This window comes from Lontra canadensis, unplaced genomic scaffold (assembly GCF_010015895.1).
Source record: "Lontra canadensis isolate GAN:19392208 unplaced genomic scaffold, GSC_riverotter_1.0 scaffold85, whole genome shotgun sequence".
Lineage (NCBI taxonomy): Eukaryota > Metazoa > Chordata > Mammalia > Carnivora > Mustelidae > Lontra > Lontra canadensis.
The window spans coordinates 3010767-3035905 of record NW_022631079.1 but is presented as its reverse complement, the minus strand read 5'-3'; the positions used below and the strand labels follow the sequence as shown (position 1 = coordinate 3035905).

General features: G+C 40.8%; 1 protein-coding gene across 3 annotated transcripts in view; it reads right to left on the bottom strand.

Annotated features, from left to right (window-relative positions):
- The window catches only part of MINPP1 (multiple inositol-polyphosphate phosphatase 1), a 40562-nt gene extending 16542 nt beyond the window's left edge, over nucleotides 1–24020 (bottom strand). Inside the window, exons 1-4 of one of the 3 annotated variants that reach the window (XM_032883018.1) lie at nucleotides 23353–24020; nucleotides 20452–20649; nucleotides 15273–15370; nucleotides 5307–5440 (exon numbers count right to left, since the gene is read on the bottom strand). In XM_032883018.1, the coding sequence (XP_032738909.1) occupies nucleotides 5307–5440; nucleotides 15273–15370; nucleotides 20452–20649; nucleotides 23353–23989 (1067 nt within the window). In that variant the 5' untranslated portion in view covers nucleotides 23990–24020. Of the gene's footprint in view, nucleotides 1–5306; nucleotides 5441–15272; nucleotides 15371–20451; nucleotides 20650–23352 lie in introns of those variants that run through there. The other 2 variants (XM_032883019.1, XM_032883020.1) reach the window with 2 other exon arrangements.
- Nucleotides 24021–25139: the final 1119 nt, after the last annotated feature.

The window sequence follows — 25139 nt, the reverse complement described above, 5'->3', positions numbered from 1 at the left end:
TTAAACCCTAAATCAGTCTTTTTGTACAGAGATAACCAGTCCCTGAAAAGTACCTTCCAGTTTATTCAGAGTTACTGCTGACTTTCCTTCCTCAGGTCGAAAAGGAGATGACTTCCCATCATATAAGGTCAAACTCTCCTTCCTTTAACTTTTTATAATGTTTCACAATCTCACGTGAATGAGTACACCACTACCCAGGGCTTTTACATACATTTCTATTTTCTCTAGATAGTAAGAGTCACAAGTACAATGAGTCTGTCATATACCTCACTGTTTCCAGGTCCTATAAACACTACCTAACACATACCAGCAGGTGTTTTAAAATATTGTTGAATGAATCTTCTCTTCAATTCACAAAGGAGTAATCATGCAAAGGGAGTAGTCTTTCCTCATCCTAGTAATGAAAACATCCCATTACACTGGGGCTCTAAAGACATTATCTCATTTCATTATCACAACAATCTCGTGAGTCGGGAGACACAGCCCCCCGTCATCGGTCGCGATGCAACATCGATCGCGAAGCAGGACTTCAACTAAACCCAAGCATCTGCCCACAACCTCACGCTGCTCTACATCTGATTCCACAAGCCATGCATGAAAATCAACTTCAGCAGCATCTAAGTATAGATAACACGACAAAGTAATCAATTAGTTGCATTTAGTAAATTAGTAAATTCTTCGAAAATTATTCCCACTTTTACCAAAAGATTATTTTATTCTTTCCCCCCTTTTCCCTTCCACTAAATACCCATACTGTCAATTTTTATTGAAGTATAATGGAACTACCATAAAATCCACCTGGATTTAACTGTTGAGTTAGATGAATCTTTTTAAAAAAGATTTATTTATTTATTTGAGAAAGCGAGAGAGAGATAGCGAGAGCGAGCATGAGCAGGGCAGAGGAGGCAGAGGGAGAGGGAGAAGCAGGCTCCACACTGAGCAAAGAGCTGGAGTTAGGGCTCCATCCCAGGACCCTGAGATCATGACCTGAGCAGAAGGCAAACACGTTAACCATCTGAGCCACCTAGGTGACCCTACTTAGATGAATTTTAGTGAATAAAACAGCTGCGTGTGCAAACTTCACAATCCAGTTTGGGACACTTCCATGGCCCTAAAACTTTCCCGTACCCATTCACAGCCAATCTTGGCTCCCACGTCCAGACCCAGGAAGCCACTGACGGACTTCCTCATCTAAGGTTTGGTCTTTTCTAGAAATTTCAAATAAACATAATCATGCAACGTATAGTTTTATGCAACCAGCTTCTTTCTGTTAGCATCATGTTTTTGAAGTCTTTGGTTTTGTCGCGTGTGCCAGTAGTTCATACTCTCTTACTGCCGAGTAGTACTCCGTCCCATTGACTCACCACCTTGTGTTCACCCATCCAGCTGCTGGTGGGCGTCTGAATTGTTGACTGTAGCATTATTCATAATAGCTAAAAACTGTAAACAGTCACACAGAAGTCCGTGTAGACACGTAGTTTCTTTTCTATAGGGTACTTAGGACTAAATTTCCTACATCATATGGTAGATATATGTTTAACTTCCAAAGAAGCTGCTAAACTTTTCCAAAGTGGCTGTATTAATTTTACATTTCCACCAGCAAAGTACAGAGTTCCCACTTTCTAGACATCTTGCCAACATTCAGGACAATCTTTATTTTTTAATTTATATTTTAGCCAGTAAATAAAGAAAACACCCAGTCTTTTCCTCCTGTGTTTCTGCTTCACTCTCACACCACACTCCTACCACTCTGGACACTTCTGGTCACCAAACATGTGGGGCATTTTCCCCATACCAAGCAGATCTCTGCATTCCAGCTAGTTATCTGGCAATTTACCTCAATTCTGACACTGTGTCCCTGGAGACAGCACTCAAGTCCACAAAGGGCTCAGGTCCATGAGACTGCCTCTCTTGCCCCCTCCAGGTACCAATGGCAAGTAGGTCTCAGGCTACCCACAACTTCTGTTCACCTTGGCTACAAATCAAAGGTTCCCACAACCCCTTCCTCGGGTTTACTAACTTGCTAGAGCAGCTCTCAAAACTCAGGGAAACACATTTACTGGTTTATTATAGAAGGATATGATGAAGGATAGAGATGAATGTCTACATGGGAGATGGGAAGGGCCAGTATACAGGGCTTCCACACCCTCTTCAGGCAAGTCACTCTCTCAGCACTGCTACCTATTTATCTATCAACCCAGAAGCTCCATAAACCTCAAACATTTTAGGGCTTTTATCACATAGCCATGACTGGTCATTACTGCCATTTCCAGCCTTTTTCCCTTCTCAAGACAATGGGGCTCAGGGCTGAAAATTCTAAGCTGCTACTAATGGCTTGGTCTTTCAGTGACAATTCATCCTGGAGCTGTCCAGGGTCCCACTCAAAGCGGCCTCATTAGAATAAAAGACACTGATCACCCAGGAAACCACATGGTTTCAGGAAGCCTATGTCAAGAGGCTGGGGCAGAGACCAATATATATTTTTTCTATTATTTCACAGCCAGTTTGGGGGCATACTGATGGTATTTCACTGTGTTTTTTTTTTCTTTGTTTTTTTAAAAGATTTTATTTATTTATTTGACAACGAGAGAGGGAATACAAACAGGGAGAGTGGGAGATGGAGAAGCAGGCTTCCTGCTGAGCAGGGAGCCCGATGCGGGGCTTGATCCCAGAACCCTGGGATCATGACCTGAGCTAAAGGCAGACGCTTAACGACGAAGCCACCCAGGCGCCCCTCACTGTTCAATGATGGTGAGCATCCTTTCATGCGCTTATCTGCCATCTTAACTGTCTGTTAAAATTTCCTGCTTTTTAAAAACTGGGTTGTCTCCTTATTGAGATGTAACATCCTATGCATTCTGGATTCAAATCCTTAATCATATATGTATATTTTACAAATACTTTCTCTATGTCTAAAATTAATCTTCTCATTTTCCAAATAGTATTTTTAGAAGCACAAAAATTTTAATTTTGATGATGTCCATTTTATCAATTTTTTGATGGATCAAGCTTTTGAGTGTTTTAGTATGAAATCTTGGCCTAATCCAAGATTGTGAAGATTTATTCCTAGGTTTTCTTCTAAGAGTTTCATAGTTTCAGCTCTTACATTTAGGTCGCTGATCCCATATTTTCTTCAGAAAGATTTCCAATTTTACACTTAAATCTATGACCCATTTTTGTGTACAGTATGAACTACAGGTCTAAATGTCGTTTTTTAACATACGGGCACCCAACTGTTCCAGCACCATCTGCTGAAGACTATCCTTTTTACTTCAGTATACTCCCTTAGCATCTTTGTCAAAAACTGACCACATAACAGTATATTATTGACTTGATTCTATTCATTGATCTATCTGTCCATGGCTACAGTTTTATAGTAAGCTTTGAAATGAGATAATTAAAAGTTTTTGTTGCTATTGTTCTTTTTCAAAATTGTTTTAGCTCTTCAAGGTTCTTTTGCATTTCTGTACAAATTTTAGAGTAAGCCTCTCAACTTCTACAAAGGGACCTACTAAAACTGTGGTAGAGACTGCATTCAGCCTATAGATGATCAATCTGGCTTCCAATCCATACCAATAGCATATCTCTCCATTTATTTGGGCCATCTGTAATTTCCCTAATGTTTCATAGTTTTCAGGGTACAAAAATTTTGAAACAATAATAACTTCTCAAGCTTTCAATCATTTTGAAACAACAATAACTTCTCAAACTTTAAATCTGGTATCAAATCGTAGTAGCAAATCCCGCGAAAATTATTTATGAATCTTTCTGACACAATTTTAAGTCTGCAGTTCCTCACATTCAACAACAGGGTAACAATGAACAAACAACAAAAATCTGTTCTCTTACAAAATTAACAGGTTATAAACCACTCATAAAACTAAGTAGGAAAGAGGCGCCTGGGTGGCTCAGTAGGTTAAGCCGCTGCCTTCGGCTCAGGTCATAATCTCAGGGTCCTGCGACTGAGTCCCGCATCGGGCTCTGCTCAGCAGGGAGCTTGCTTCCCTCTCTCTCTCTCTCTGCCTGCCTCTCCATCTACTTGCGATCTCTCTCTCCGTCAAATAAATAAATAAAATCTTAAAAAAAAAACAAAAAACTAAGTAGGAAAGAAGTTAATGCCTACATCAAAGACGGAACCTGCTTTGACTATACTACCCCACGAAAAGTGTCTGGTAGCAGAAACTAAATACTCAATCCAGTTTTCTTCCCTAACTCCCAACAAACCAAAGAAAATTTCCTAAACGACAGTCATATCCACACACACACACCTCTCTCTCTCTACATGTGTGTATAAAACTTAGTACTGCAAACACAAATACACAATCTTCAGTCTGTCTCATTTTTACAGCATTTTTGCCTCTAATTATTAATGTCTAAGCTCTCACAAAAGCATATTATCAAATAAAATGGAGTTAGTTAGGTTCTATTACAGGTTTAAATTATGAAAAGTTTTTTTTTTAAACCTTGGAAAGTTGAAAAGTATGAATGTTAACAAAGGCTTTTCCATGAGAAACTCTCATTCAAAATAAAAACATTTCGCATTTCTACCAGAAGCCATGTGCAATTACACGATTTGTAACAGCAAAGACAGAAACTATCCAAATGTCCACTGACAAGAAAAGACGCTATTAACTGTGGTACTTCTTTACTGAATATCAGACATTACTAAATATTACACTATAGTAAAAATGTTTAGTTTTTTACTTTGTAAATGTAATGCTGAAGGGGAGGGGAAAAAAATAAGTCCCAGAAGACAATGAGCATATAACTCTGGGCTAAACAACATACTGTTTACACACACACATTTATAATAAAGACTACTTTTAAACACGCAAAGCAATGATATCCACCAACCTGAGAGGAGCAGTCACAGGGGATAAGGAGTAGAGGGGGCAAGAGGCAGCAGGAAAAGGGAACCATTGCACGTGCTAATCCTAAGTAATGCTCTATAGCTGTTGGGTTGAACGAAGGGTTTAAACGTTTGATAACTCACATTATGTCATCTAATTTTTTCAAAAGCTTAAATATTATGTTAAAATATTAAAACAAATATTAAAATATTAAAAATTAAATATTAAAATTAAATATTAAATTCAAATATTAAAACATTAAATAATTATTTATTCAATTAAAATATTTAATTAAAATTTAAATATTAAAATATTAAAATTAAATATTAAAATTAAATTTAAATATTTTAAAAAAGCAAAACCTATTTTTAAAAATTCATCCATTATAAAACATTTTCAAAAAGCTTAATTGGGCAAAGAGAATACATATCAAAAAAAGTTGTTTTAAGTTTTTACCTTTGTTTCTGTTCAACTGCTTTGTCCAAGTGCTGGAAGATATCCTGAAACAGGGTGCAGCTGGATCGACTATTAATAGTATACCCATATCCTCTTTTCCAATATTGCTTCAGATCATTTAAATATTCTAATACCTAAAAGTAAAAATTTCAAAAATCATTACTATGACATTAACGTTAACAGATTCCCTGATTTAATGACTCAGAAAAGGTGACATTGTTTAATTACCATTCTCCACAAAGTATAATAGAATCTTAGCATTCACTGAGTTTATATTTGCATTTTCAGCTTTTAAGAGTTGCCCCAAAAGTCCATGCCACGCAGAGATTTATGATGAAACAAGAACTCGAATTGTGGGAACGTGGGGGCCGGCATGCAAAAGCAAGTTAGTACTCATGGCCGATAACCCAGCATCCACGGACGCTCAGGACAGAGGGCTAAGGACAGGAGCTCACTTCCCCTTGCTTCTAAAATTACTTTCAAGTGATAGCAAAAATACGTACAGGAAAAAAGAGAGAAATAGAAGAATCGTCATTGTACCACATGAAGATGTGAACAATGGATCAGGAACTTTTAAGAATTTTATAGAGCTAGAAACCAGATAGAAAGCAAGTTACTTTGGTTCGTGTATCACTTTTGCAAAAATGGTAATAAAAGTAGATGAAGGATATAGAAAAAGAATGTATACTGGTACAGACATTCTAAAGCACAAATTGGCAAAATCCATAAAAGCATATATTTCTATAGCCCATTTAATTCCATTTCTTATGAAGTCATAGTCACAGATGAACACAAGACAGCATGTCTAAGAACGTCTTAGAGCAGCACTGCTTATAGGGCAGGAGAAAGATTCCTGGAAATACCTAAATTTCATAATAGGCAGATGGTTGACTAAACAATGGTATACACATACTATGGAATACTAGGCAGTTATTTAAAACTTGTATGTTGTAGGTCTATATGTACTGATATGGACAGATCTCTCCAAGACATACCGAATGAGAAGGGCAGGTTAAGAATAATTACAGTATAATACCATTTATTACCAAGACATGCATACCTACAAACACACATTGTACTGTTTACTGTTTTAAGAGTGATATAGATTGGGGTGCCTGGGTGGCTCGGTGGGTTAAGCCTCTGCCTCTGGCTCAGGTCATGATCTCAGGGTCCTGGGATCGAGCCCCGCACTGGGCTCTCTGCTCAGCAGGGAGCCTGCTTCCCCCTCTCTCTCTGCTTACTTATGATCTCTCTCTCTGTCAAATAAATAAATAAAATCTTAAAAAGTGATATAGATTATAAATAGCAGCACTGAAAAGGGCTAAAAGGTACACACTGAACAGACAGCAGGGACTGATCTCTGTGGAGCCTCTTGAATTACAACTGGTGATTAAGGCAGACTTTCTCTGAATGTTAAACTTTGTACTCATGTATCATATGATCAGATAAACACCAAAACCAGGGGACGAAAACATTCCCTGGAAAAAGATACAAGTTGGGCTCCGGCTGTGACTCTTGATCTTGGGGGAGGAGAGGGGAGAGTTCAAGCCCCACATTGGGTGTAGAGCTTACCTAAAAATAAAAATAGGTATGGGGCGGCTGGGTGGCTCAGTGGGTTAAGCCTCTGCCTTCGGCTCAGGTCAGGATCTCAGGGTCCTGGGATCAAGCCCCACCTCAGGCTCTCTGCTCAGCAGGAAGCCTGCTCCCCACCCCCACTTCTCTCTGCCTACTTGTCCCTCTCTCTGTCAAATAAATAAATAAAATCTTTTTTTTTTAAATGGGTACAAAAGAAGACTGCAGTAATTGTTATTCTTCCCCAAAAGGTCCCTAGAGAAACTAAGTGCAAGCCATAGTAAATTTAAGAGCAAAGAGCCATATACCAAAAACAAAACTAAACATACATTAAAGAAGCAACTAAATCAAGAAGTTAGCAAAAGGGACAAAGTAAAATTTTTTTAAATGAAAGAATTAAAATTAAAAGAATTAAAGTTCTGCCAAATCCATTCAAGAAATAAAACAGTATCAGAAATGAAAAAGGAGATATGCCTGAAGATTTTTTAAAAATCACACATGCATGCTATTGAAACGTTATCTCAAAAGGATCTGAAAATGTAAATGGAATAAGCAGTTTTTCTAGGAAAATATAAATTAGCCAAATTGACACAGAAAAATATGACTACACAAAATAACTAGAGATAAAAGTCTATCTGAAAGAGACCAGGCATATTTGGTTTAAAGTAGGAGTTCTACCAAACCTTCAAGAAGAGTTAGTTCCTAATAATTAAGTTATTCCAGAGTACAGGAAAGGATAAAGTGATGTGGGAAACAAAGACAGAAAAAAAATGATTAAATTTCCTCACCACCTAAAGCCCACAGACAAGTTCTCGAAACAGGCAGAGTGACCTTCCTCTAGAGACTCAGCTGCCTGGATGTTGACACTTTGCTGAGAGCAACAGGCAATACTAACCTGACCTCCAGGATCTTGTAAGTCTACTTTAACATATAAAAATTCCTTTGGAAATTTTCTTTATCTCTAAACCCCCCAAAATACATGTTGGCAATCACCCCCCCAAGCATATGGCCGACCGATATACATCTGAAGGGTCTCATGACTCAGGTTTTATTAGACGGTAATAAATGACCTTTTCCCAACAACAGCTAGCCCCCTCAAGGTCTTGGAAACCTTGCTTCCAAAATTCCTTAAGAGATTCACGCCATCCCTAACTCCCTCCCAACTTGAAAGTGTATAATGGGCAACTCCTCATGACCCCAGTGCAGCTCTTTCTGCCCATGGGTCCTGTCCCCGTGCTTTAATAACATCACCTTTTTGCACTAAAGACGTCACAAGAATACTTTCTTGGCTGCCGATTTCGAACCTTAACATTTTTCTTATATCAGAAAGCTTCTCAACTCATTTTAGGAGCACAGTGGAAGCCTGTACCCAAAACTGAACAAAGAAAGCACAGAGAAAAGAGCCAGGAAAACTTCAGCCCGCTGCATTGCAATTCCTGTGCTCTCAACTATGGCTCTTAGTCACAGGTGCACAAAGAAATCCCCCCCTTGTGTTCTAACCCCCCAGCCAGGAAAAGGATAGGGCCGGGCCATCAGTACCACTCACAGATGAGAGCCATGGCCATAAACAACCTCACTACAAACACAATTTAATGAATGCTTAATTCATTTAAACAATTTAATGAAATTACCAAAAATTTTTTTAATTCTTTTAATTCTGAATTTCATGAAATTACCAAAAAAAATTCAGCAGTCTACTGAAAGAAGGTACCATCTGTCATGATGGAGTAACACCAGGCATGCCCTCTGGACATACACAAGTAGAAAACAGGACAAAATATGTAAAACAAATGTTTTCAGTCATTGAGTATTGAGCACTGAACTGTGATCACGGAGAGGAGAAAAACAAAGCAAACCTTCCAAACGCCCAGGTTTCTGCCTGGAGGCACTTTGAAACTGTGGCCTGCGGAGGCTGGGGGGTAGTGGGGGGAAGGGATGTCAGGCAGAATCGTGCAGTCCTGCAGAGGAGAGGAGTCAGAACGCAGTCTTAAGGGGCTGGAATTAGCAGGACAAGAGTATCAGAAAGGAAGAAGCTACACAAAAAGGGGTCCTCTTGACTCTGTTGCTCAGTGTTGTGAGAATTATAAGCTGAATTCCAGAGCTATCACAAGGCTGGGAGATATTCAAGTTCCAAGCAGCCTAAGTAGGAGAATTTCAGTAGACACATGGATGTCCAACATAGACCCCAGAAGGGTCACACTTAACAGTAAAGGCATGTTTACAAATAAAGGTTTGTTTCTGAGTTTTATAGGTCAGATCCAGAGCATGAAACTCAGAAATAAACCTCAAAGGGATCAAGGTGACCCACAAGTAACCTAACAGCAAAATAAAACAAAATTCAGAACTCCATAAAGGAAGGCAACAAAATTTAGGCATTCAACAATATAATATTCACAATGTCCAGTAAATAAAAAATTGCTAGAAATACATGAAGAAACAAGAAATGTGAGCTCTAACTAGGAGAAAAAGCAGTCTGTAAGAGAATTTATCTTAAGAAAGAAGGAATGCAAGGATGACTCAATACTAGAAAATGTACCAACAATTTACTATGTTGGAAGATTAAAAAATAAATAAATAAAAACCACAATCATCTTCCCGGGTGACAAAAATTCAGCACACATCCCTGATTTTAAAAACAATAAATAGAAGGCTTCGGTAAGCAAGAAATAAATTTCCTTAATTGGTAATAATAACTGATGTGGGAAACAAAGGCAGAAGGAAATACAGTTCAAATTAAATGTCCTTATAACCTGCAGCCCACTGACAAATACTCGGGTAGGGCAGAGTATTAACATTCCTCTAGGAAGCTCCCAACTGTCTCCCGGTTAATGCCTTGCTAGAGGGAACAATCACCTCGGTTTGACAACAGCAAGGCCTCCAGTTTCTCCTAAGTCCTCTTCAGCATGTGAAAATCCTTCCGAAACTTCCCTCATCTTTAATCCCCCCAAGCCCAAAGCATACAATCAGTTGCATCTCACAATCACAGGGCAGCAGCTTTTTCTGCCTATGGACCTGTCCCTGTGCTTTAATAAAACCACCTTTTTGCACCAAAGATATCTCAAGAATTCTTTCTTAGCCGTCTGTTCCAGACCTCACCCCACCAACACACCAACATTCAAAAACTACACCAATAACTACGAGACTACTCCAAACACACATCACATTTTATGACAAAGAATTACAAGTGTTCTTCACTGGAAAATAAAAAAACCTTGGGTTTTAATAGGATGGAATAAGGATATACATGTCTCTCTGTTCTCTCAAAATCACCCTAAAGAAAATGCATGAAAAAGAGAGATGCAAATGCCTTCGAGGAAGAGAGTAGGAGATCTTTATCCCCCACCACAGTCATAAACAAGGGAGGGCTCCTAAGTGCACTGAAAATCAAAACATCTCACAAAACCAGAGGAAGACAGATCCTCAAAGCACAGGAATACTAGGAGGAGCACAATCAACACCTCTTAGCTTGAAACCAGGAGGCCTGAGGGGAGCCTCCCTGCACAGTCTGTAATATGGCTCCCAGGAGACAGATTGGTCAAGGTCAGCAGGAAGCACCTGCAGAGGATCTCAGAGGAAAGCAACTCTGAAGCGGAAGGAACACTACTCCTTTCTGAATAGCTGTTCATCCCCACTGGCCGGTTAGGGAGGAAGAAAAGCTGAACTTGCTGCAAAGATGAGTAATCATTAAAAAGGGGAACCAGCACAGCATCTATACAAACACACAAAAGAAAAAGAAAACTGCTATATATCTAAAACAGTCAGCCGAATGAAAACTGCTGCGTAAATGAACGTACTATCACAAATTCCAAAGATTTAAAAGAATAAAGTCAAAAGCGGGGGAAGAAAAAAAAAGATATGAAAAGAAGACAGAAACATAAGCTGGGACATCAAAAATAGTTTGGCATTATTATCTAGTAAATTTGAAGTTCTGCATAACCTGTGACCCAGCAATTCTACCACAGACCCAGACCTTCAGAAATATGTCTGCGTAACCCCAACGGACCTACACGATAATGTTCTTAATAGCCCCAAACTGAAAATAGCCCAAACGTCTACCAACAAGACAATGGACTGGGCTGGGGGTAAAAGTGATTAATTCATGTAATGGAAATCCATAAAGCAATGAAAATAAGTGAACTATAGCATCATCATAGGTAAATCTTAAAAAACGTTGAATAGGGGCGCCTGGGTGGCTCAGTCGGTGAAGCACCTGCCTTTGGCTCAGGTCATGATCTCACGGTCCTGCGAACAAGCACCCCCCGCCAGGGCTACCTGCTCAGCAGGGAGTTTGCTTCTCTCTCTGCCCCCTCCATAGCTTGCTCTCTCTCTCCACTCAAATGAATAAAATCTTAGCATAAAAACAAAGTTGAATAAAAACCAGATAAAGAAAAAAAAAAAAGTACCTAGTCCATGTGTCGTTTCGTCTATAAAGATCGACTGCCATTACACCAGCTTTCTCCTTTATGTATCCCTACACCTAATTATAGCCATCCTATTGCCTTCCAATGGTTTGTGTCTTTTACTCCTTAAAGGGGACAATGCCTATGTTATGTTAGAATCTTCCATTCCAACCATGTGCCTAGCAGAGAGCAGGCACCCAAACAAGATTTGCTTTATGTAGGCACCCATGGTCCCGCATTTCACAAGGTTCTGGATATCCAATAATCTCTGTGATTCCCAGAATTTAATAAATATCTATTCACTTTCAATTTTCAAAAAAAAAATTTTTTAAGATTTTATTTATTTATTTGACAGACATAGATCACGAGCAGGCAGATAGGCAGGCAGAGAGAGAAAGGAAGGGAAGCAGGATCTCCGCTGAGCAGAAAGCCCGATGCAGGGCTTGATCCCAGGACCCTGGGATCCTGACCTGAGCCCAAGGCAGAGGCTTTAACCCACTGAGCCACCCAGGCGCCCCACCACTGGATTATTCTAAAGTAAATTTAAATCTAAAGTAAAGTTATTTCATCTGTAAATACTTCAGTATATAAACCTATTTCACAGTGAAAAGTTCTAAGCAGAGACAGAAGTTATTTTCTATCAAATCATTAAAAAAGAAAATAATCACAGGAAACATAAAAGAGAACTTTGTATTTTTAAATGAAGAAACTTACTTGCTTTTTAATATATAAAAAGGAAGCTCTTATTCAATTAACTTAATAAACATATATTTCAAATGTTCACATCACGGCCAATTAAATAAAGAAGTTATTTACAAAGGTTAAAAAAGCACCTCTGCAATGGAGAAGTCTGCCAAGCATCACTTTAACCAAATGATCAAACATGTCGTCATCAACAATGTGACAAAAAGATACGCAGACACATCACTTACACAGTATTCTTGTCAAAAACGCTTAAACCTTAGTCTATGTTAACCTAATCAAAAGTTGGAAATGGGACACAAACGCATTCTGCCAAAAAAAAAAAAAAAAGGGTCCAGACACCTGCAAAATGCCAATGTCTAAAAGACAAAAGGCTGCAGCACTTCTCTAGATTAAAGAAAACTAAAAAGACATGACAAGTAAATGCAATGAGTGATCCTTCATTAGACCCTGAGTTTAAGGGGAGAAAAAAGTCTAAATATAGACCTTTATTAAGACAAATGTGAAAACTTCAATATTGTATGTACTAGATAATACTGCACTATTACATATATACGTAAAACAATTATACTTTGTCTATGTAGCAGAATGTTCTTGTTTTTTAGATACATATTCAAGTATTTCAAGAAGTGCTTTGAAGGGATGCCTGGGTGGCTCAGCTGGTTAAGCGGCTGCCTTCGGCTCAGGTCATGATCCCAGCATCCTGGGATCGAGTCCCACATCGGGCTCCTTGCTTGGCGGGGAGCCTGCTTCTCCCTCTGCCTCTGCCTGCCACTCTGCCTGCCTGTGCTCTCTCTCTCTCTCTGACAAATAAAAAATAAAATCTTTAAAAAAAAAAAAAAAAGAAGTGCTTTGAAGTCTGCAAAGAAAAAAGATCATATATATGTGGCAGACAGAATAAATGCTCCCTAAAGATGTCCACATCCTAATCCCTAGAACCTATTACTGTATTCTCTCTCATGATAAAAGGGAATTTGCAGGTGTGATGAAGGATCTTAAAATGAGAAAATTATTCTGGGCTACATACATGTGCCAATGTAATCACAAAGATCCCTATAAGGAGTAGTTAGGAAGGACAGAGTAGGAGATATAACCATAGAAACAGGTTTTTTTAAAAACTAAAAAAATGCAGGGGGCTTCTAGAGACTGGAAAAGGCAAGGAGATTTTCCTCTTGTGTGCTCCACAAAGAACACACTACTTGCATCTTGATTTTAGCACTGTAAGATTCATTCTGAATGCCTGACTTCCAGAACTGTAAGATAATAAATCTGTATTGTTTTAGGCCACTAAGTCTGTGGTAATTCATGATGGCAGCAACAGGAAACTCCCTATCTGTGAAGAAAAACAAATGTGGCAAAGAAAAGTAAACAACTCACAAATGTGAGTGTTTACTGTTATCATTCTTACGATTTCTGTCAGTTTGAAAATTTTCAAAATAAGTTGCAGGAAAAAAAAAAACTCTTCACAGGCAATAATAAAGAGACAAAAGGATAATACTAAAAAAGGGGAGGGGGAAGAAAGAGAAAGTCAAGTAGTCTAGAATCTTAGAACTACAGGGGGTGTACTTGTAGTTCTAAGGTACTCTATGTACTATATGTACCCTATAGTTCCACCTTCTAACACGTGTGGGAATCAAGGCAAAGGAAGCAGATCATGACTTCCCGGGTTTTGGCATGCGTCAAACTACCTCCCGAAGAGACAGATGCACAAAAAGCAAGAGCAAAATGCTTCCAAGGAGAAGGATCCAAATAAGGAAAAGGAAGGGAAAGTGGCAGGTGTCGCAAGGACAAACAGGACAGGAAGTGGCCGGCTGCGGTGGGAGGTGCGCGTCCTCGGCATGGAAAAGCAGCTGTCACTTGAACCTAAAGCTGCCGGTACGTGGAAGAGACCCCAGGGATGCTGCTGCTCGCAACGGGAACTGCGCAGAGAGCGGGGCCTGGTGAGCACGTGCCGAACATCCCACCACGGGCAGTAACCAGGACAAATGAAATTGCTCTTCTGTTAAGAGGTGAATTTCCCTTGGCCAATGCCCACCAAACATTTATACAGTATTCAGTTACTTCTGTTTATCAACTTTTTTCCCCTCGAGCAAACTGGGTAGGGAAGGGAAAAAGGGAGGGCAGTATTTTGACCCATGTGAATGGTGACCCTAAATTTCAGTTTGTACCTATACTGGCATAATTATTAATTTTATGGTGAGGAGATTTCTACGAGATGAGTTTTGGACAGTTAGAGGAGAGAAACAGACAGAGAGGAAAACAGAGCATACCCATTACCACCGGTGCTCAGCGTCTGACAGCAGTCACTCACTGAGGGTCCTCTCCTCTGCTTCCAATCACATGGCTAAGCCCCAGTCCCACGTGAGCCTGGTAACGCGTAAAACCACCTTAAATCTGTTGTGGTCGCTCTGGTCTTTGAGTAATAAAATAAATCACTTGTTTATCCTCAAATGTACATTAGCTCTTGGCTTAAAAACCTGCTAGTATCTGGCAAACAGTACACTTCTTTTCAAAACCTGATGTTAAGTTTTAAAGTTAATAATTGATTTTCACATGGCATACTGAACATTTTATACGGATGCGAGAGACGACTGAAGTTTCACAAGTCCACACGCCTGAATGATCCACAAAGACACCAGAATCCTATCCAATGCCAACATCCTCAATGCTCACGAAAACAATTAACACTCTCCTACCCTACCTCCTGGCTCCCAACATCCCAGAAATGACCAGAATTTGCCTCACTTAAAGTCAGCTGAGACCTGTCTGGCCTTCTCTTTTCTAGAGTCTGAAAGAAGCAGTATGAGTGAAGAGGGAAGAAAGAACATACAAAGCAGGCAGAAAGAAACTGTGGAGGGCTTACTGCCATTACCAGGTGGAACATGGAGCTCAATTTATCACAAAAACTATTAAAAAAGAAAAGTTAGGTATTTGAAAAACCATTCATCCTCTCTGAGCTCTGGCTTCCTTTAAAAAGAATTTGGATTTTAATAGCTCTACAATCCCTTCTAGCAATAAAATCTCATGAGGGGTAAAATAGGGTTTTAATTGGGTGGATCTGCAAATCAAATCACCACAGAAGAATGTTTTCCAAAGTTTTCTGAACCCAAACTGTAAGTATGTAGACCCCATTTGAACAATTCATTCCCTATGTAAGGAAAATGATAAGTCTGTCAAAGACAGCTCGTGCTCCCTGTTCCACTTGTTTTTTGAAAAGCTTTTTCAAGTAACAACAACAAAAATAATGCAACAAATAAATAAATAGCAAAGAAACCGCAAAAATAATACTTACCTTTGCGTCATCTATGTCAAAAACATCACACCAAGGAGATTTAACACCTTTAATTGCCAGGTCAAATGAACAGGTAAAAAAAGCTACCTGAATTAAATCTGGGGGGAAAAGAGAAAGGTAGAATCTGTGAGTCACTCTTCTCCATAATCTTCCAGAGGCTAAAGAGCTACAGAAAGCCACGTGTGGCACAGTCCAAGGACCTGGGTAGGTTCAGCATGGAGGAAAAGATGATTTGGCCTTTTCCTGATTATCAGATTATCGAAAAATGAAGACCCACTCTGTACCATCCAAACAGGCAGAACTAGAACTGTCAGGAAGAAACCACGAGGAGGTAGAAATTTCAGTCCAATGAAACTAAAACATTTAACTGGTATCTACAAGTTACCATTTTTTCTGGTTTTAAAAGAAATGTGTTTGTTAAGAGCACGTTTGTCTACCAAATCCAACAGAGTTTAACCCACCTTGAAAATGAGGAATAACAAACTACCTTTGCGGAACTGCACTATTAAGGACACAACGCTTCGTTCTGTGAGGCAGGAGTACAGAGAGGAGGATGCAAAAACGGATGAGGACTGCAAAAGGTGGAGAGAGGGCAGAGTAAATGGGGGTCAGGAGGGAGGGAAAATCAAGGGTCAAGAAGGAAAGAATCGAAGAGGGGAAGTGACACACTGGAGAGAGAGCATGCTAATGGCACCCGTCTTTTAGTTTTCGTTGCTCAGTGAGGTGGCAGATGTCAGGTTATCTGGATTTTTACATTGAGAATGAGCTGATTATATGACCTTTAAATAGCCCTGGGTTTTGAAGGGAAGGGTAGGGCACCAAGTCCCTGGCTATGACAGGTGGCTGTGCTGTCTGGTCACAGGCACGGGGCCGCTGCTCGATGCTACGGAGAGAACGGGAGCCATTGCAGGGCTGCCCTGCGCTTTGCTTTTTAACTTCAGTGTCTCTCCTTGTTCCCAAGGAACCAGGTTTGAGTTTAAAGAACTTCCCCTAAGGCAGTATATAGTACAAAAAGAATATTTAATTGAGAACACACGCAAAAGGCATTTACAAACTTTGCTTGAATAAACCAGAGGGTTGATAATCCTAATACCTAATATAATGTAGTGACTTCAAAGGACCATGGATGTTCAATGAAAAGAACCTGACTTATTCACACTCAAAGTTCTAGTTCTGAAATTATGAAAGTCGATCCTAATGGTCTGTTCTTTAACTGGAAGGAAGTTGATGGAAAAATTTCACCAAAAAACACTTGAGAAAACGACAGGCTATAAGACCTAATTCTGCCACTAATCATCCTGAGCAAGGGGTTCCAGCCTCTCTGGTCTCAATCATTCCACCTGCAAAATAGGTGTGAACTCTTCATGAGGTGTCACAAAGACCATGCTGACTTCCTGGCCGGTCTTTTGGAACCTCAAAGGTATTTCAGATAGATCAGAGATTTAAACATTAAAAACTAAAGTAAAATAAAGGAAGACATAGGAAAATAGAGTAATCTTGGGGTAAGAGAGTATTCCTAGGCAAAATACAACATCGAACAGCCACGATGAAAAGACAGACATGGCTATGTAACAGACAAAAAGGGTACAGTCAAAGGCACCATAAACTTAAAAAGTGAGCAATAAATAAAGAGAACCTGTTAGGAACAATAATAGGCAAAGGATTTATCCTTTGTCAAGCAAAATTAAAGGATATATAATCAATAAATCTGTGACACATAAAGGGTCCCTAAGAATAAGAAAAACAAAAATAATCTGATAGAAATGGACAAGATAAGGAAGAGGCAAACCCCAGAAAGAATGCAAGTAGCTTGCAGACCCAGGAAGACATGCTCATCTTCACAAGTGACCAAAGAAATACAAATTAAAGCCAGATACCATTTTTCATTAATCAAACTGGCAAAAATCAAAACGACTAACAACAGCTACTATTGGATAAGGGGGAGATCTCATCTATTATTGACATAATTTCTACACTTTCAGAGAACAATCTGGAAGTATGTGTCAAGGTGTAAAATATTCATTGTCCTCAACCCAACAATTCCACCTCCAGTTATTCACTTTATAAATTCTCTAGGACAAAAACCAGATTATAAAAATGTTTATTGCAACATCATTTGAAAGGGTGAAAAACTAAGAAAAACCTCAGTAGGAAAATGATTTCCTACCAAAAAAATTTGCACCGTATTAGGTCCGGTCCCCTCCACCAGTAAAATCTGATGGGTTAAATAAGTTTTTAACTATCACTGACCTAGAATCTGAATCATATATCCTATGAAATCACACAGAATTAAAAAAAAAAAAAAAAGAGCTACATAAGACAGATACATTGCTAAGTAAAAATAAGTTACAGTAAATACATATGTTATCACCCCTCTATGTTAAAAACAAAAGGATTTAAATAGCTACAGTAGTTTTGAGCCATTACTCTGCCAGGCACTGTACTAATGCTCCACACTAATTAATTTCACATAATCCTTGAATAATCCTAAAAGAAAGGTACAATTCCTATACCCACCTTACAGAAAAACTATGGCCTAGAACTATTAATGAACTTGTAAAGACCACAGAGTTAGTTGACAGTAAAACAGAGTCAAAATTCAAATACAAACAGTCCAATTCCAGAACCCATAATTTTAACCACTATGCTTATGTTGCCTCCAAAAAGAAGTTGCTCTCAGTCACCTCATCAGTAAAACACAAATAATCTGAGACCAAAAATTATTTTTTAAAAAATCTTCAACTGTCTAACCCCCTACTAACCAAAGGCATAGCTAGATACTGGTATAGTTACATAAACAAATTTCGTACATAAAGTTAAAATGTAGGACTAAAATCACACACATTAAAATAAAGAATAAAAAATTGAGGGACGCCTGGGTGGCTCAGCTGGTTAAGCGTCTGCCCTCAGCTCAGGTCATGATCTCAGGGTCCTGGGATCGAGCCCCGTGCTGAGCTCCCCACTCCACAGGGACTGTGCTGCTCCCTCTGCCCTTCCTCCTGCTCATGCGCTGTCTCTCTCTGTCTCGGTCTCTCTCAAATAAATAAAATCTTTTAAAGTAATTTTAAGAATAGAAAATAAGTTGAATTAAAATCAAATTTCAGACTGAAATTATAGTTCAATACGATTCATGTAAGTTTTAAAACCTGCAAAACAACATACCATTTATGTACAGAAACATAAAAACTGGCATGGGGTGATTTAAATGCTCAGTTCATGATGACTACCGCTGGGAAGAGAAGAAGAGAAATAAACTTCCAGAGAGGAACTGATGGACTTTAATTCCCTAAAGAAATTAACTACAGCATGTTGAAATTTGATAAAACTGAGTTGTGGGTATATCGACATTCATTCATTGTATCAGCCTTTATTATTATTTATAGGCTTAAATTACTTGCCACTAAAATCATTTTTTAAATTTTTATTTTTACATAATCTCCACACCCAACGTGGACTCATAGCACTGAGATCAAGAGTCACATATCCTATCAATTGAGCTAGCCAGGTGCCCCTAAAATAAATAAATTTTAAAGCTCTGGAGGCGACCACAATGTTTAGCCACTTTGGGAAAAGAAAAAAATTCAATTTTAAATGCTAGTACAGGCATCTTCATTTTTTTGATGCTTATAAAGCATTCAGGCTCCGTGATTCTAGTCTATTTTTTTCCCAACTTCTAGCCTTTTGGAAGTTTATTCACAATATAAGAAATCCCCAATCTTTGTATGCTTGTCGACATTTGCTATATGAATTATGAATTCTTAGAAATCAGAGAAAATTCCCATTATTTTTTCTTTGTTTCCTATTGGCAGGTGAACATGTGCCCTGGCTTTCCACCTGCTTCCCCAGCATAATTTTTTTTACTTATTTTTATTAACATATAATGTATTATTTGCCCCAGGGGTACAGGTCTGTGAATCGTCAGTCTTATACAATTCACAGCACTCACCATAGCACATACCCTCCCAATGTCCATAACACAACCACCCTCTGCCTACCCTCCCTCCCCTCAACAACCCTCAGTTTGTTTTGTGAGATTAAGAGTCTCTTATGGTTTGTCTCCCTCCTGATCCCATCTTGTTTCATTTTTCCCTTCCCTGCCCCCCACAACCCCCCCTCCCTGCCTCTCAAATTCCTCATATCAGAGAGATCATGTAACTGTCTTTCTCTGATTGACTTATTTTGCCAGCATAATACTCTCTAGTTCCATCCACGTCCTTGCAAATGGCAAGATTTCACTTTTTTTTTTAAAATATTTTATTTATTTTATTTGACAGAGATCACAAGTAGGCAGAGAGGCAGGCAGAGAGAGACAGGGGGAAGTAGGCTCCCCGCTGAGCAGAGAGTCTGATGCGGGGCTCCATCCCAGGACCCTGGGATCATGACCTGAGCCGAAGGCAGAAGCTTAACCCACTGAGCCACCCAGGCACCCCAAGATTTCATTTCTTTAGATGGTTGCATAGTATTCCATATACAATGGCTGCATTGTATATATACACATCTTCTTTATCCATTCATCTGTTGATGGACATCTAGGTTCTTTCCATAGTTTGGCTATTGTAGACATTGCTTTCTCCAGCATAATTATTAACAGTGCCCCCCTGCACTCCCCTGGTGTACAAGGCTGCATGACAAATTGCAACAGGCAGCCTATCTACTGCAACACCTTTTGACAGACACAAATGCGCATTCTTTTTAGCATCTCTAGGCTTAAAGGCCTCAAAGAAAATGCCCACACTACTTTGCTTTTTTTACTTTCTAATATCCCTCCTCAAAACATGAACATATACACACTTCTGAACAGCTTCAACAGCTAAAGAATTTTATATAATTTTCCACTTTTATCATTTTGAGGAAATAATTTTTAAAAATGTAAATTATATAAAAAACGCTTACAGTCAAAGCTTTATATACCTCTGTTCTCAAAAAAAAAAAAAAATTCCAGGATATAGCAAAAATCGTGTACATTCATTTACATAAAGCTCAAAGAAGTATATGAATCTCAAAACAGTAAGCATGATATATACCATTTTCTTGACAACAGTGTATTATTTTCTTAATGTAAAATCAATCGTGGGCCTTTAAAAAGAATTACTTTATGCTTCTATATTTTTTCATTTTCAGAGTTTGAGGACCATTTAAAATTATTCCAGAGTTCGAATGAAAGATAATGGGCACATACCTGCATTTAAATTGCTGACTGGCACCTGCAAAGTAGCTGCAACCTTTTTTAAAATGTTCTGCATTTCTGGTCCAGTTTTGAAAGCTTCTACATGATAAAGAGCTGTAGCATTCTTTTCCACTTCAGTTAAAAACTTCTCACAATGATCAAAGAATCTCATTAGTTTATCATTAATTCTTGGAGGTCCACACTCCATGTCTGAAACAGAAAAAAAATTTTGTTTATACATATACCACCAACATAAGTGATCATCTCAAATTACTAAAAATTTTGTTTCAAGTGTGAAAAAGAACACTAAAAACCTGTTTATTTATTGGCATGTCTTTAGCACACAATGATCAAGAGAGACAGAGCAAAATTATTCCCCATTTGTAATGGCGGTAATTCATGAAAGTATATCCTAGAAAAGACTAAAGAAACAGAGAATCAGAGATAAAATGTTACTGCATTACTAAACGGTGAAAAAAAAAGGTGGCTGAAATAAATATTTCGTGAAAGAAAACAAAAATAATTAGACATGAAAAGCCTAGTAAGTGCAGAAACGTGTTCTCTAAGTACTACTTCTGTCGGGCCCAGAAAACTTGGGAGAAAGCAAACTGAAAACTAGCGATGTTCCTAACTACAATGTTGAGAGACTAATTCAGCAGATCAAATCTGTTTTTCTCCTCTAAGCCAAAGCCTACATAGTGTATTTTCTGTATTAACTTTCCCAACACTGTGTTACTTCACAAAAGAGTGCTTTGGACAAAAACTACTGACAACAGCACAAAACATCCTTTCAGGTCCTCTGTATTTCATTGTGCTTGGTGCTTCTGCCTTTGGTTTATTTTATAACTAAAGCTCCCAGATGTTTTCCACTTAGAATCCCTAAGTTCCATTATTCCCCCAATTTGGCAGCAAATATGTATTATAAAAGCATCCGCAATCATGCCTCAACTACTGGGGGGGGGGGTGCCTGTTTTTTTCAGTCACATTCAAAGCACATCGATTTCAATCATCATTTCTCCAATAATTTACCACGAAAAGAACACGAAGAATACCACTACTCTTTACAAAATGAGAAAATCAAATCAGTCATACCGTTTTGCTCTGGATGTGAGTCTGAAAAAAACATATTTACGTGTATGTTGCATGTTCAATTCAGGATCTCCTGAAATGGATAATCCTACCCGATGTCACTGCTAACTGGATTATAGTTGGTAAAACATCCGGACTTGGAAAATAAGTGACCTTTGTCCTCTTTCTCTGTGGCCTCAAAATACAATTTCCCAAGTGGATCTGGATTCTTTGTCCTTACTATTAACTCATTCCTGCTGTTCTTTAAACAGAAACAAAGGTATTATCCTGTTGCTATAATACAAAATCTAATTCAGTGGACTCCCTTGAAAACCCAGATGAACACAACAGGCAACTTTCTCTCTCTCTCTCCATACACACACACACACACACACACATATATATATATACACATACACACACTACAGAGATCATAATGAAGTAGCCAGGCAAGGGATTCAATCTCTAAGACTTCATCCCAGCAGGGCCAGTAGCCCCTTTTTGGTATACACTATATACACTGTGCTAGAGCGAAGTATATTCTGCCTTGAATGTTCACTGAATTTAACAGATTTGTGGAGAATTTCTACTATATTAATCACTAAAAAGCACAATTCAACGAGTAAACAAGTCAGCCAAGAGAACTACCCACATAGCAGTAACATGACACATAATCAAAAGAATGACTTCTTGGAGATGGCTGAACTGTGTTAAGAGAAAATGCTACTGGAAAAATGACAAACTAGTCTAATTTATTTTTCACTTGGGTTTAAAGCTAAACAATGTCTCATGTCATTTCTGACCTAAAAACTGCCCAACAAAACACTAACCCTTGCTCATCCCTCCAGCACAAACATGTTACATGCTTTCATCCTTACTCCTAGTTACAAGACGAATGGACTGCAGTGTATACGGGTTAAGAGACCAAGCTCCAAATCAGATTTCCTGGGTCCATACCTAGCCATGCGAAAACAGGCCACTAGTGTTTCTGTGGCTCAATTTCCTCATCTGTTAGGTAGAGGGAAAATAGAGGACTTTTGTAAGGATTAGTGAAATAAATGCCAGGCATGCCTGGCACAAAGCCATAAAGCAGGCTTAAGTATCGGTTATTATTAGTATCTGTGACGACTAAACTTTTTTGGGGGTGCTGGCATGGATTCCAGGCCTGACTCTGGTCCTCAGACGAACCAAGGACAATGAACAAGACATTCCTGGGCTCAGCTTCTTCACCTGTGGAATACCAGGGCCCCACAAGATGATCTCTCCAGTTCCGCAAAAGTAATGGGATAAATCAGACAAGTACTGAGTATGACCCTGAACCACAGCGACAGGGAGGGTAAGACTACAGTATATACAAGGTCAAAACAGAGAAATAAGCACAGCAGTCAAGAGAGCTCGAGAGTCGCTTCCTAATATGGGATGTGGGTCCAGAACCAATGTAATTTAAAAAGAAAAAAAAAAAAAAAAGAATCGTTAAGTAAAAAAACCCAAACAGTTTTCAAGAAGCAAAGCTCGAAGAAGGAAAGTGCTGGCACTAGATGCCAGGAAGGGAGGAAAGGCAGGGCTGGTGCTCGGAGAGGGGGCAATCTGTCTGGGAACACGACACGGAGAACCCCGCCCGGCGGTCTCCTCTCCTGTCCGGTCAGCCCGCTAGCACGTCCAGCCCCAGAAAGGTGTGCACTGCATCCCTGATGAACGGACAGATGAATATGAGTGGGGACAAGGGAGACAGACAACCCAGACCTGAACACGCGACACGAGATGGGCACCCGGGGGCCTGGGGACGGAGGGAGCGAGGGGTTACCGAGCCAGGGGACCCTGCCCCCGGCGGCTCCAGGCTGTCACCTGCGACGTCGGGTGGCGGCAGGCCGGGATGGTAGTGCTGCCACAGCCCCTGCAGGAAGGCGGCGCCGCTGTCGACGCAGCGGTGTTTGGAGCTGGTGACCAGCTGCAGGCGGCTGTAGTTCTCGAGGCTAAAGAGAGCCGGGAAGAGGGAGGCTAGGCGCAGCGCCAGCTGTCGCATGTCCTGCCGCCCCTTCTCCACCAGCTGCCCGTCCATCCAGTCCGCGTACCACAGCGGCCAGTCGGCCAGCGCGGCGCCCAGGTCCCGGCCGCCCGCGGAGCCAGCGCGCCCGTCGCTCGGCCCGCGGGCCTGCAGCAGCCCATGCAGCTGCCGCAGCTTGCGGATCTGCTTGGCCGTAGGGTAGCGGGTGCCGTGCCGAATGAGGGCCACCAGCTGCACTGGGGTGCACGTGTCCTCCAGCAGCTCGGGGTCCCTCCGCGGCGCCTCGGGGTCCGGCAGCAGCCCGGGGTTGGCATCCTCGTAGCGGGTCTTGGTACCGAAGTAGGGGCTGAGCGCCGAAACCGCGAGGTCCTCCGGCTCCAGGAGGGAGCAGCGCGAGACCGACGAAAGCAGAGCAACAGCCAGGGTAGCGACCGGCGCCACCGAGACCTTGATGAAGCGCTGGGGTCCGCGGAACATGGTGCGGCGCGGCCCGCGGAGGGCTACGTACCCGCCGGGGCAGCGATTTCCGGTTCCGGCGGGCAGAGGGAGGGCCCGGACTGTGCTTCCGCCTGGCTCTGGGCCCTCAGGATTCGCTGCGCGGCGCGGCGCGCTGCGGGTATTCGTACGGGGAACGCTGGGGCGCGCGGGGACCCTCGCCTGCGGCTCCGGTGGCACCGGCGCAAAACGCCGGGGAGCTTCGGAGACCTGCGGCTGAAGCGGAGCTGGCGTCGGCTGGGCCTCTCGCGTGGGCGAGCTTCCTCGTGGCGGGCGCCTCCGGGACTGACTCAGCCACTGCCCTGATCTTTGAAATGCCCTGGGGCGGGAGTGAGCCCGCGTCTCTGAGGCGGGCCGCACAGGACACCCTGTAACGCCCTGTCCACCTGCGGCGCGGAAAACGTGCTCTCTGAACCACCCTGCGGGGCGCCTGAGGCTGTTGTTCACAGAGCAGATCCCTGGTCTCTGCCCCAGCCTGCCTCCCGAGGTCCAAACCTGTTCTCTGGTTGGAGTTTGAACAGAGTGTCCAGCCGGGCCGACCAGAACTGGAGAGAGGCTCTGTTCTCCAGGAAATCCGGTTCCCGAGCCTTTGGTAGTGTCTGGACCTGGGCCAGTGGAGCAGCGCTCAGCGACACGGCACCACAGAAGGACTGTGCGTGTTGGCATCAGGGGCTTTCAGAGTAGGGACAGCACAGCCCTGATCCCTTGGCATGTTGACTCATAGCCCGTGATTGGTGCATTATTAAGTGTGAGCCAATCTGCTCTATGGAGCAAACCTGCTCTCTGTTTACCATCCCTCCAAGCTGAAACTGCTCCCGTGTAATTACATACTCAGATCAACAGCTACGTGTTTTCATAGATGGATGCTCAGAATCTTTGATCCAAGGAAAAAAATATCACAAATCTGAACCATGCCTTGGTTTCTCCGCTTCAGCACAATTTTGTATGCTAGTTGGGAAAAGAGTCAAGATTAAAGAAGTCACGTGGTGATCCAAATTCAAGGCAATGTGGATCCTGTCTTTGTAATGGGGTTTTTCCTTCAAAGACACCACTAAATTGCTCTTGGTAAGCCAATCTTTGTCTTAGCTACTTTTCTCCTTGTTGAGGTGTCTCTGGTTCAGAGGTGTACTTC